The 14,507-nt window shown below is 35.8% G+C and overlaps 1 protein-coding gene and 1 pseudogene across 4 annotated transcripts in view; one reads left to right on the top strand and one right to left on the bottom strand.

Moving 5' to 3' along the window:
• Positions 1-13,810, bottom strand: part of STXBP5 (syntaxin binding protein 5) — a 147,974-nt gene extending 134,164 nt beyond the window's left edge. For 2 of the 4 annotated variants that reach the window (XM_045544542.1, XM_045544543.1), the window contains exons 1-2: positions 13,375-13,806; positions 12,006-12,103 (exon numbers count right to left, since the gene is read on the bottom strand). In XM_045544542.1, the coding sequence (XP_045400498.1) occupies positions 12,006-12,103; positions 13,375-13,524 (248 nt within the window). In that variant the 5' untranslated portion in view covers positions 13,525-13,806. Of the gene's footprint in view, positions 1-12,005; positions 12,104-13,374 lie in introns of all 4 variants that reach the window. The other 2 variants (XM_045544545.1, XM_045544544.1) reach the window with 2 other exon arrangements.
• LOC123633590 lies at positions 8,834-8,935 on the top strand (annotated as a pseudogene).
• Positions 13,811-14,507: the final 697 nt, after the last annotated feature.

Below are 14,507 nucleotides of genomic sequence, written 5' to 3'. Positions count from 1 at the left end.
AGGAGCGCAGTGGCCGGCCACTGGAAGTTGACAATGACCAATTGAGAGCAATCATGGAAGCTGATCCTCTTACAACTACACAAGAAGTTGCTGAAGAACTCAACCTCGACTATTCTACAGTCGTTCAGCATTTGACGCAAACTGAAAGGGTGAAAAAGCTCGATAGGTGGGTGCCTCATGAGCTAACCAAAAATCAAAAAAAATCATCATTTTGAAGTGTCATCTTCTTTTCTTGTATGCAACAACAACAAACCATTTCTCGATTGGATTGTGATGTGCCATGAAAAGTGCATTGTATACAACAACCAGCAATGACAGTTCAGTGGTTCGACTGAGAAGCAGCTCCAAAGCACTTCCCAAAGCCAAACTTGACCAAAAAAAGGTCATGGTCACTGTTTGGTGGTCTGCTGCCGGTCTGATACACTATAGCTTTCTGTATCCCAGTGAAACCATTACATCTGAGAAGTATGCTCAGCAAATGGATGAGATGCACTGAAAACTGCAATGCCTGCAGCTGGCATTGGTCAACAGTAAGGGCCCAATTCTTCTCCACAACAATGTCCTACCCCAAGTCGCACAACCAACGCTTCAAAAGTTGAATGAATTGGGCTATGAAGTTTTACCTCATCTGCCATGTTCACCTGACTTCTTGCTAACTGACTACTACTTCTTTAAGCATCTCAACAACTTTTTGCAGGGAAACACTTCCACAACCAGCAGGATGCAGAAAATGCTTTCCAAGAGTTCATGGAAACCCAAAGCACGGATTTTGATGCTACAGGAATAAACAAACTTATTTCTCATTGGCAAAAATGTGTTGATTATAATGGTTCCTATTTTGATTAATAAAGATGTATTTGAGTCTAGTTATAATGATTTAAAATGATGGTCTGAAACTGCAATTACTTTTGCACCAACCTAATAACAATAGTGTATATATGTCATTATACATTTGTCAAAATTAATAGAATGTACACTACCAAGAATGAACTCTAACATAAACCAATGACTTTGCATGAGAATTATGTATCAATGTAGGTTCATCAATATAACAAATGTACCACTCTGGTAGGGGGAGTTGATAATTAGGGAGGGTATGAATGTGTGAGGACAGGGAATACATGTGAGATCTCTGTACCTTCTAGTTATTTTTGCTGTGAACCTAAAACTGTTGTAAAAACATAAAGCCTATTTAAAAAAAATAAAGCCTATTTTTAAAAAATAATATTCTAAAAAATGAAGATAGCCACATCCTCATGATAATAAGGGTGAGCATACTTAACTTTTACTGCTGACTCATAATTCTAATATTCTGCTAATAAGTAATTAAAGTGAAACTATAAGATGAACTATTTCTGCAGCGAAAATTTAACAAAATGCTAAAAATAAGCACAAAAAAGTAACAGATCAACCTTTAAAACTTCCTTAAGTCAAGACAATTATAACATTTTACAATAAATGTCCAATAGTATCTGAAAAATTAGGTCAGTCAACTGCTGTCTTTTAATGGGAATTAGAAAAGCACCAAAACAAAAAAGTAATTACAGCATCTAGGCTAATAATGTAATGACAGTCTTAACTGGGTTGAAATAGGCCTCTAGTTACCCCCTTCCACTATTATTTTGAGTGTTTTTTTTATTATTTATAAACAAGTTAGAGTGGTTAAAAATACTCATTATTCACTAATAACTCACTATTTGGAGTTAGACTTGTCTCTGAAGAGGTCAAAATTAATTATATTTATTATCACAGGCAATTCTTTAGAATGGCTTTTGATTATATATAAATACACTTTCAAGTAAACCACCTGCTATGTCTACTATGAAATGTAGTCATAAATAATAGTGGTCTAGATTAAATGAACAAGAATGTATATTCTCACATATAAGTAAAAATAATCTTTTATCCCAGCATCCATTCTCAGATCCCTAATGGCTAAGTTCTTTTCTCAAGTATGGCAAAGTGAATTTTAAAAGAAAAATACAACACATTATGAAAAATATAGTACAAAGACTGAACAGATGGAAAAATCTGTTTCAACACTTTTCTCCTTTTCAAAAGAAAAAAGAAGCAAATACACAAAAGGAAAGCAATTTAGCAGAAAGTACTGCGATAGCTGATGCCACCAGATTTATGGTCACCTTTGGCACAGTACCGCTGTGAAAAAGCAGAGGTACTGCTATTACAAGAAAAGATTATGCACTTTCAAGAAAGAGTAGGATTAATCACTCTTCAACAGACAACCTCAGCAGGAAAAGCTTGAAAAGTTCTATATTGTACTTATTTGAATGGGAAACAGGACCAAAAACTGTTAAAAAAAATCCCCAATTAAAAAAATACTTACCATTTAACAATAACTACCATATATTAATAATTTCTAAGACTAGTCATATATTTTGCAAATAATATCATATATAAAGCAAACATTGTTTTTCAAATGAAGATTAATATAAAACAGAAATAATCAGCTTTTTAATTTAAAAACCTTTGAGATTAATGTTCATGTTAAAATCATAGCTCAAAAAAATAAATAAATATGCTCAGCATGTTACCATTTCAATTATCTGTCATTCATATAAACTTCCAAAAAGATTAATACATTGGAGAAATTGAATCAAGTAGAAATTAGCCTTCTTTACTGAACAAAATTATATCTGTATTTACTGCTACTGGAAAATAATGTAAACAGTGGCCAACTATAAAAATTTTCACAAAAAGTGGATATAATTAAAGTTTCCAATTAAAGTACCATATACATTCTTTCCCAGAAGACACATGTAACATATCTGATTCTAAAGAAGGTAACCAAGCATCTGAATTTTCTTCTAGGAGCCTTATGAATTTTTTAAAATACATTATTCATTTTTCAGATGGTTTTCTTCCACAGTTATTTTTGACCACAGTTTGCACACATCTAAGAAGTCACAATATTTTATTAAAATGCTTACATTCATTTTATCTTTAAAGGTATCAATCTAGATATATCTATACATATGATATTAATGAAAATATTAAGAAGCTATAAATGCAATATACTTTTAATTAAAATTAGGAAGTAAAGGTCTCAAATAAGATGAATTCTTCAATAGAAGTGATCACTGAACTACCCCCAAAAGATGTCTAATTAAGCACTTTTATTATTATATTAAAGAGAGACAATGCCTCTTTCACAGGATCAAAAAACACTTATGAAAATTACCTAGTATATAGTTACTATGTATCATTAAAATTTACTGATTCTTTTTTTAAAATCTTTTTCTATTTGTGACTAAAAGGTTAAACTTCAACTGGTCCATCAATGTAATTTATGAAACTTAAATATAAAAATGTCATTAGTTACTCCTTACTGAACATTCCTCTCCTCACTTTAAAAGCAAGTCTGCCTGACAAATTAAAGGAGAAATAGGCAAACTTTGGCCTGTGGGCCAAATCCAGTCCACTGTCTGATTTTGTAAATAAAGTTTTATTGAAGCACACATGCACTCACTCCTTTACATATTATCTATGGTTGTTTTTGTGCTATATATGGGCAGAGTTGAGTAGCTTCCACAGAGACTATAAAGCCTAAAATGATTTACTACCTAGCCTTTTACAGAAAATGTCTGCTGCCTCCTAATGATTTAGATCTTTTTTACTTTAAATGTGGGTGCACACACATACTCATCTTCTATATGATCCTTATTAGAGAACATAAAGTTGATCATTTAGGAAACAGTATGTTCTCTCTGTCCTGATTTTATAATTTATACACTGACTAGGGTCTAATTTCTGAACTCTTGATAAAGCAGAGGATACTGATTTTGCTGATTTGCGTTACTTTGGACTGCACTGCATCTTCTCATATGCTTTTATGTTCTTGACAGTTTATTTTAAAAGAAAATGCTGGCCAGGCATAGCAGCTCACTCCTGTAATCCCAGCACTGTGACAGGTTGAGGTGGCAGGATCCCTTGAGGCCAGGAGTTTGAGACCAGCCTGGGCAACACAGAAAAAAATTTAAAAAATTAGCCAGGTGTGCTGGTGTGTGCTATAGTCCCGGACACGTGGGAGGCTGAGGCAGGAGGATCACTTCAGCTCAGTAGTTCAAGGCTACGGTGAGCTATCATTGCACCATAGAAAGAAAGTCCATCTCAAAAGAAAAGAATGTTACAGCTATAATTTCCGAAAGGTCTATTTTTAGACATTTAATATCTATATGATATTACTTATAAAGAATGGTAATGTAGAAATTCAGTTTTTAGATGCTGAACTAAGAAAAAGGTGGCTAAATGGGTTGGAGGTGAGGATGGAATCAAACCAAAAAATATATCACAAAGACAAAGACACTGAGCTTTAAACATAAGAACTATTTGAACAGAGAAAAGAATATTCCAGAATTAAGGAATCACTAAACACATGGCACATGTGGAAACTAAGTAGTAAGCAGCAAACCGTGTCAACAATTCTTTCCCCTCTCCCCTCCCCTCAGCTTACCCATCTATCAGTAGGCAAAGAAAAAAGAAAAAAGTTACATGGTAAACAGCTAGTGTCCAAAATTTCTTTAAAATGAAATATGAGGAAAATGAGATAGTGAAGCAATTGGCATTGCTGAATTACTGCTACATATTTAAATTATTCATAAATATTAAAAATGATGATACAGATCTAGAGAAGACCACTAAACAGGCTTTTATTGCTGCAACTAAAAATTAGAAACGTATTCAAATTAAAGTAAAAAATAACATTATATAGAAGCCTGAATGTCTTTACAGGAAGAAATCTGAGTAATCAAACAAGACAGTACCATTTCTTCTCCTTAGAATAACTTATGTTGCATGTGACTAAGGAAAGAGAGATGTATCAAGTATCTTTTGGCAGTCTTTTATGATTATAGTTTTATGAATTCTTAGTTTATCTCATAAAAATCAAGTCAACAATCACTTTGTTTTGCTTCCCAAAACATTTTGTTAGTACTACATTGTATTTAAAATCTATCTTAATAAAAGGTATTCAAATACAAAAGCAGCATATAATGAAATGTCCCTTTCTTCATATCATTCTGTTATATTCTTAAACAGATGAATATCTGTTCATGCCAAACCAAAAAACTATTTCTTTAATCTGCAGTACCAAAATACTAAGTATATCTTCTGATGATGCTCATGTGGCAAATCGGGTCAGGAAGTTCTCATTTAAACACTGCAAAACAAATCAATACTGGTACTCTAATCATTAATTTTCTTCCTGCTAAAAATGTATCTCTTCTAATTTATGAAATTAAAGCCAAATTAATATAACCAAAGCTTATCTTTTATTTAGTGACACTTAACCCTATAGCACATTTACATGAATACTCCCAGTTATTACTATTCCAAATTACTATACAAATACCAAATTTAGCACTCAAATTATATACCAGCAATTCAAGGAAGATAGTTTCTATATTAAATCTCTTGTATAAAAATTATTAAGATCATGTGATTAGGAACTCAGTATTATTTTTTAAGTAAATTCATTTTAATTTTACATCTCAACCATTAACACCCAAGAAAAGAAGAAAAACTTTGTTAATGGTATTAAAAACTGCCCAAGTTTCCTATGTCATATGAGACACTAACTGTTATACAAAGAAAATGCTACAACCTATCGTCTTACTATTCAATGTGAGTTGCTATTTCAAGGAAAAACATTTGTGTTAGTTTACTCACATGCTCTTTTGTAAACAAAGTTTTACACTTGTGCATCTACTGACCTGGATGATAAACGCAGTCAGTGGATACAAAGCAAACGAAGTCACAACAGGATGGAGTCTAATACTTCATCCCTTTAACAGGTACTTGCAACAGTAGATCAGAAAATCACTTGAGAGACATAGCCCAAAGAACTCCCAAATCCTCCACAGAAAAAGAAATTCTAAGACCCTAAAGCTGGCAGGACTCTTGGAAATCATGCATTCCAATTTCCTCATTTTATAGGAAAGGAAACTGAAACACAGAGATTCTAGTTCACTTACACAAGATTAGTCTGAAAATTAGAACACCTTCTAATAATAAGGTAATTGGTAATAAGGTAGAAAACTTCTAATAATAAGGTAATTTGTCCAAAATTCCTTTACTTTTTTCATTTAGGATGGTAAAGTCAAGTTATGATTTCAAATGAATTATACTGAAAAACAAAGAGAATAACAAAAAGAAATAAGAACCCATCTTACTTAAAGCAGAAAGGCTTACAAAGCACAGACTGATATTCTTAATAGTTTACATATCCTTTTCAATTCCATACAGTTTCTAACACATTCTGTTTCCCTCCACAAATCCACTGCAAAATAATCTGCTTCCAGGCAGATTGCTTTTCTGGTTATTTCTGAAGTAAATGTCTCTATTCCTCCTGCTGCAGTAGTCCATACTGAGAATCACAACTTACAGCTGAGACAGTACTCATTCTTCCTTTAATGTAAAGTCCTCTTTAATGAAGCACTAAGAGTTGAGAAGTAAAAGTATGTCAAGATCCTTGTTTCTCCTATATGGCTAGAACTTCAAATGACCATAACTCGTCTATGAACAAAGAGGATGCAGAGGGAGAAAAGTGGCTAAGAACAAAAAGGATGGAGGAGGTAAAAAATCTGCCTAAATTCTAGCTAAATTAATTATTTCACTTTTATCTATTTTAAACAAAAATCATTTCCAAATCTTTTTTCAGTTGTATAATTAGGTTTTTTAAAATAAAATTAATAAGCAGCAAGTCAAAACATTCTAATGCTATCTTACAAGTACAATATAGAAAGTTATTAAACAATTATTTAGTACCTAATATGTGTGTGGAACTTCCACATATGTTATTATATCTAAATAGCAATTCTTCAAACTTGTGGTTAAGAAGAACTTGACCATTTTAAAGACAAACTCAAATAGAAAAATAACATTAAATAGTTTTCAACATCGTTTCTTCAAGGACTGCATCAGCTACAAAAATAAATCAAATGAAGGCCTTCCTACACAGTCAGTGCCTGGCACCTCGTTGTCTCAGAAAGTATTTAGTGACATAAATGAATAAAGAACCTGAAAACTAAGGCCCCAGGAACACTCTCATATTAATAATAATAACAATCATATATTGAACATTCACCCAAACATCCCTCTGCTATCTTTAAAGCTACATACATACATTAGTACATTTAAACCTGACGATAACCTCAGAGCTAGGTAGGATTATTATTCCTATTTAACTGATGAAGAACTAAGGCCAAGTCCACTGGTTCTCAAGTAGGAACACCTGGAAGTGTGTGGGAGAGTTTGGGTTGCCACAGTGACAGGGAAAGCAACACTGGCATTTAGTAGGTGGGAGCCAGGAATATTAACTATCCAGCAATGTGGTAGAAAAACCCACAGAATTATCCCGCCCCAAATGCTACTACTATTGAGAAACACTGACAGAATAAATGGACAAAGCCAATCTGCTAATAATGACTTTAAATATAAATCCAATAGCAAAAATCAGAAAATCACCAAGAACCAGCCCAAAAGGAAATCAAACATAAAAGTGTATCAGATTGTTATGCTAAAATAAGTCTAGGCTACCTTCTCAAAATGGCAATATGATAAAAGATGACATAATTTCAAACCCAACATTTCTCTGCCACCTCTTTACCAAGTTTTCCATTTATCTAACTGTCTCAGTGCTCTGCTTGTAAAACTTCACCATCTTTAGTTATTCCCTAAGATTTTATACAAACAAGTCATCAAGTCCTTCTCCAATTCCCATACTGCCATGTCTGTTAGAGTCCACTTTACTACCTAGATGGATTAATAGTTACCTGTGAGGTTTCACTATTCTTTTCATCTATGACAGCACTGCCCCAATAATCATGCTAAACAATCACTTTAGTCCTATCAGCATCTCCTTATATAACTGCAATTCTTGACTGAATAATATGCAGATACCTCAGGTTAACATTCAAGACCCTCGACCAACTGGCTCCTTATTTCTCCCTCTAACTCAATTATTTCAAACAGTCTCTTCAGTTTTCATCCAAACTACCATGATAAATTCCCTTTTCCATACTTTTCCCCATACTGTTTTTCTTACCTAAAATAACTTTGCCTCTCCTTTCTCCCTGCCATTCTGAATCCTATCTACCAACACATAGAAATTTAAAGCCCTAAAATAATTCTCTAATTTCAAACACATTTACCTAGTTCCACTCCACTGGTTAGGACTAGAAATTTGTTAAACAATGTATACCTACTTGAAATCACAGAATTGTTTGTTGAAGAAATCATCTAATAGCACCTTCATTTTTATAGTAAGAAAAAAAACAATTCTAAAGGACACATAATTATTACAATTCTTAGTGAAAAGAAAAGAACCAGAATTCAGGCCAGAATTTATAATCTAATGTCATCTGACACTTGATAAGAGCTTCTTAAATGAACTTCAAGTTAAAAAAAAAATCATTTTATAAACCTGTATCCAGCAACATTACACTTCAATCTAAAAGAAAGTTCATGCCACATCAAATAGAGACTGCCTATTACACTGTATTTTCCACAAGTCAAAAAGACAATAAATGAGGTTCTTTGATAATAATTTGACAATTATTTTAAACAACCTCAAATGCTTATACAAATTCAGTAAATTTGAATTCCATTTTTCTTAGTCTCTAAAATATTCACATATAAAATGACTCACTGTAATTAGACAAAATTTTACCTTAAAAATAAGATCAGGGTATCCCATGATTACCTTAGAGTATGAAGCAATTTCAAATCAGAAGTCTAGATAAAAACAACAGGTATTATTAAAAATACCTCATTCTTCAGTCAGAACCCTTTCTTCCTTTTACTTATCCATATGGGTATCTCTTCTCAGCCTTTTGGCTAAGATCAAGTGTACTTATCTATATGAGAATAGATAATGGATCATTTTATCCCAATAGTTCTGATCCCTACATGACTCATAAGAATCAAATTGTACATATTTCTACATAGCGAAAAGAAAAGAATTAAGATAACTCAATCACATCACTGCTGTATGACTTGCTATTCCAACCTCATCTTCTCTCCAGAAGAAGGATGAGCATTAAATATATTTATAATGATATCATCAGTCATTTCCTATACAGTAACGCAGTAAATACGTTAAATTTATTTTGCCTCATTATTGGTTAGGTATTATTTAAGGATTCATACTTTCAATAACCTTTGCTTACAAACATAAGATATCACATACAACTTTATCTAGTTTTTTGTTTTTAACTCAAGGTAGATAGATCAACTTGGTATAGTCCTCCAACATTTAGAAAGATTTCTGTTAGTCAAATTAGATATGCATTGGAATTCTAATGGCCTGATCCCACTTCTGAAAACATCTACGTTTTGCTCTGCAGTTAAATGAAGGAAAAGATTTTATCTAGGAGTATATTTCTGCTCTTACGATACCTTTTAGTACAAATGTATTATAGATTATAAGAGTCTATAATATGAGGAAATAAAGAAAAGGATCAAAAGGAGCCAACTACAATAGGAAAAAAATACAAAAGAGCAAGGTCAATATATATACTTGCAATAAATCTGCATATTAAGCCAATATGGAACTTTAAAACTAGAATCTATAAATTTAGGTGTCTAGCTTCAAAAATAACAAAGAGAAATGTGTTATCTTAAACCACATATGTGGAAAATGAGATAAAAATAAAAAGGTCTTAGTCATTTTCTATAAATCAGAGCCATAATAAATAAAGCTCATAAGCTCATCTGCTACTTAAATCTAACAGAAGGAATGACTAGGTGGTATTACTGGTAGGCAAGCCAATGTATCACTCTGGAATGTTTATTCAAAGCTCATAAAAAGGGAAAAGAGAAAGAGATTTGGTAAATAGTTTTTCCAGACTTCATTCTAAATATAGTAAAGGGGTTCTAAAAAATATTTTAGAATTGCAAACTATAATTACAGATTCACTTTCATTCATATAACATTTAATTATAAAATATATATACACCAAAAGTCATACACAAGTGATAATTTTGGCCACCTGGTCCTTGATTTTAATTGGCAATTAGCATTAGGCCTAACATTTTAACTATATCTTTTGTGTCAACTTGTTAATTACTCAAATGCATTACAATTAAAACTGTTGTCTAAGCATAATACTTGGTTTTATAAAATCAGCCTTGCTGGTGGTATTCATTTATAATTAAATTATAAAAGGGCTGGATTGGCTGTTTAAAAGAAAAAAAAGTTACATACCAAGAGATTGTTGTTACCACACTGGGAAAATAATAAAAATTGAACACATTTAAAAGAAAAGCAAAATAATCAAAAAAATAACTGATTTATTCAAATTTACTGTTTTTCTCCTAGTCCAGTTATGAAATTCTTTTCTTAGAAAAAAAATCTGCTTTCAGTTCCAAAGAGTCCATCTAGATCCAACAATGCACTAGTCTTGTCACTACACAGAGGTTTTGCTGAACACTCACCCACACTAACAAAATAACTTCATTTCCATCTTCTCAAGACTAAAATAGGAACCCTAAACTAGAAGGTTTTGATCATTGGGTTCAGAAATAAAAATATCTAAACAACTGAAGCCAAAATATATATGTTCTAGTCTCAACTATCTAGATATTTGGGCAAGAGCAGTTTAGAGATACTGGCTCAGAAATTAACAGATTCAGATCTAGGCTGGTCAGATTTTACCATCTAAACAGGTATGACTACATTACTAGAATTTACTATGTATGCTAGACTTTACTTAGTAACACGGTTCAGTAGTCCACCTGAAAACTTTTATTAGCATTTTGAAGATATCACCTAAATCACAATGAAACTTGAGGCTTATCCTGAAACCATGCAGAACTTTTTTGGAATAAAGATTTTAAAAGGTAAGTAAAATGTTCGGCACATGTTTAACTCAAATGCCGGTTTCCTTCTTCCTCAGGAGCCAGATAAACCTAAAGTGTAAAGGGGTAAAGCTGCTCCCCCACCTCATTTTTTTTGACAATAGTAATGTCTATTGAGATTATCTAGTGATTTTTTTTTTCTATTTATTACCAACACATTACCTCAATAATATGCAGGAGGCAGGTATCCTACAGATAGATGAACAAAGTATTTTCTTTTTAGAATCTTATGTTTATGTTTAAAAATAAGAATATTTAGGTTAAGTTTGGTTAAATGTCGCTGTAAAAGCAAACGCAAATTTTATTTCAATTTAAAAAGACAAAGTAATCTCCACTGTTCGAACTAAAAAAAAAAGATCTTGAAAAAATCTTTTGAAGTATTTGAAAAAAATGCTTATGACAAAACTACTATAGTTCATGCATAACCAGGAAAAGTAATTCTTTCTATACTAATAATGTACAGATACCCTAATAGTTTCTATGTAGACTATAAAAGAAAAAAAATGTATCAAGGAAGTACATTAATCCCTATGCATTTTTTGAAGAAAATCTCTAAAACTTCTAAAAATATTAACCTTCAAAACTATTTATAGAAAATTAATTTGCTACATTTGTCTTCTGCTAATCATTTTTCTAGATGGACATGCCAGAAACAACCAAATTCAAACTCCAATCCAACCTCTAATTCATTAGAATAATAAATAGGTCATAAGCTCAACATCTAGCATAGTATTTTAAAAAGCAACTAAAATGTGCACGTAGTACTATCTCTCAACCTCATCCTTACCATACCCCATTTAACAGATCACTAGTATAAGTAGATACATTTTCACTTAGGAACTTCTATCTCCTTGCAAGAAAAGCAGTCATTATAGCAAAACTTTAGACTTCTATTTGGATATATGTTTAGCTGCTTAAACTAAGCTGAGAAACATCACAGCAATATATAACCTGAATCTACATATAATCTAGGGAAAAGCCAACACCACATGATTTCTCATAATATATACCTGATCACACCATTTCTTTGGAATTAAGCAGCAAAATAAAAATGCCTTTCAAACTTATCAGCAATATAGGACTAAGGAGAACAAAGTAAAAGTTAAAAAATAAAATTAAAGAAAGGATACAGCCTTAAAGCACCAGTCTGAGTTCCCACTGCAAGGATCTTCTGTACAGGATCAAAGGCCAGGGCTGAAGGTTGATAGGGAAATCCATGGCGAACAGTCTAGGGATGGGCAAGAGACAACACAGCAACCGAGGCAGTAAGTGAAATTTAAAAACAGAAAAGTCAATAGAGCCATTAGAATTTAGAACCAGCTATCACCAATGCAAAACACTATACATGCACTTACTGCTTAAAAAAAAAAAGTGAAATCTACACTAATAAAGTTATTCATATAGAACAAAAACAAAAATCTATCCCAGTGACACACTTTAATTACTTTTTCCATAATCCTGGTATTCCACAGAAGAAAATTCCTTATTAATATTCTATGCTATTACATCTGACATCAAATGACTAAAGTTTGCAGTGGTTCAAAATTCTGTAAATCCATTAAAAAATGCAATTCATGCTTTATTTGAGGAGTAATGGCTTCACCATTACTTTATTTGGATGCTAAATGCAAGAACTTCTAAGAAAAAGCTGTCATACAGTTACTTTAGTCAAGGATTCAGAAAGCAATTATCAAACCTCTATCCCAACATTTTGCACTTGTAACAGAATGAAAACGATTACAACATATAGTTTTGCAATTTACTACTGAGGCCATGATCATTTTAGGGAATCAGGGCAAAAAAATATATGCGCACGCTTTTAAGAAACTCTGACATAAAAACACATGGCTATTTATAAGGAAGGTATGTATTAATACCACGACAAATTTGTGTTTCTCAATGAGCAGCTGGTGAATTAATTCGCTGCATCATTCTTTCTGAATTACAGAACACTATGCAATAACTGTGTCATTAATAGGAAAAAATCTTAGTACTAACTTTTTGACCAAATACAATGATAAAAGAACGCTGCGATTTCATATTGTAAGCCACTCATAACACATTTTAAGGGAAAAGTGATGAGCAAAGATCTGGTAGAACAGGTTTGGCTTTTAGATAAACAGTATTCATTAGACACTGTTTCCAAAGGAAACTTCAAAGTTGGTGAATTATATTAAAATGCTTGAATATAAAAGCTTCCAGATCATTGCTGGTAATGTCAGAATACGAATTAAAGGTCAGATACTGCGTTTGAAGCAACCTTGAAGTGACTGCTGCATGTGAAAAGGGAAGAGACAAAAATCAAGGGAAAAGAGTAAGATATAAATCTCCAAAATAACCCATCAAAGAAACGTTCGCTAGAGGAGGAGCGAGCCCTTTACAACTATAGATTATTACTGGCGCTCTCTTCCCCTGCACTCCCCAGTAAAGCCCGAGTTGCCCATTAAAACGACCCCAATTTTTCAATGACGGCGTCGCGGGACTGCGCGCTCCGTTCACCTTGCAGAGCTGAAAGTGCTCGGACTGGAGCGTTTCCTGGATCTCCGGCTCACGGTTCCCGGTCGGCTGCTGCTGCTGCTGCTGCTGCGAGGTCGAGGACGAGCCGGCGGTCAGGCCGTCCAGCACCTTCCTGATGTTGAATTTCCTCATGGTCTCGGCGGGGCTCCCCCGCAGCCCGGGAACGGAGGCACAGGGGGTCCCCGGGCAGGGGAGACGAGCCGGGGCCAAAGGCAGCTTCGACCGAGGACACGGAGTAGTGGGAGTGTGAGGGGAAGGTGGTAGCTGGGGGGGAAGCAAAAGATAATCCGAACAGGAAATGCTGAGACGACAAGAGAGCGGCGGCCACGAGAACACCGGGCGGCGACCCCTCTTCCTCTGAGGCTGCCGCCGCTCGCCGCTCGCCGCTGCTGCTGTGGCGACGCTTCAGCCGTCGCCGCCTCCTCGCTCCGCGGCCCGGCGGCGGCAGCAGCAGTGGCGGCGGCGCCCGAGCCGGCTCAGCCCAGCCTCACCTGGCCGCGGGCGGACTCTGCGCCGCGCCGCCGCCCCGGCTCGCCCCCGCCGCCGCCACGTCCATGGCCCGCGGCCCCGCCGCCGCTCTCCCGCCCCGACCCCGCAGTCCCTCGGCGCGTCCTCCCGCTCCCGCGCCTTCTCCTGCCGGGGGTTGCCGGCTCTCCCTCCGCGGCCGCCGCCGGGCCTCCCCGCCGCTCAGCGCCGCCGCCCGCCCGGCATCGCACGCAGGGCGCCCGGGGTGGGTCCCGCGCTCTCCGCCTCGCTCCGCCGCCGCCGCCGGACCAGCCCACCCTCGCTCCTTCAGAGCCCCGGCTGCCTTCCTCAGGCGCCGCGGCGGTCGCCGGCTCTCCCCGCCCAGCCGCTCCCCCTCGCCTGTCAGGGCGCCTCGGCACACGGCACCAACGCCCGCCCCGAGCAGCGGCGGCAGCCGCGGGTACAGCGCCGGCCGCGGCGGTGGCGGCAGCTGGGCCTCCGCGGAGCGGGGCTGCGAGGAGTGCGCATGCGCACCGCTGCCTTTTCCCGCCCCCCCGCGACCCCACCAGCGCCCAAGCCCGAGCGAAGCTGGGGTTTAATTTATCTTCTGCGAAAATCCCAGACGCTGGCTAAATTTCTCCCACCCCAAT

The sequence above is a fragment of the Lemur catta genome, chromosome 2 (genome assembly GCF_020740605.2).
Source record: "Lemur catta isolate mLemCat1 chromosome 2, mLemCat1.pri, whole genome shotgun sequence".
Taxonomy (NCBI): domain Eukaryota; kingdom Metazoa; phylum Chordata; class Mammalia; order Primates; family Lemuridae; genus Lemur; species Lemur catta.
The sequence above is the reverse complement of the archived record's forward strand: the minus strand, read 5'-3'. Positions and strand labels throughout refer to the sequence as shown.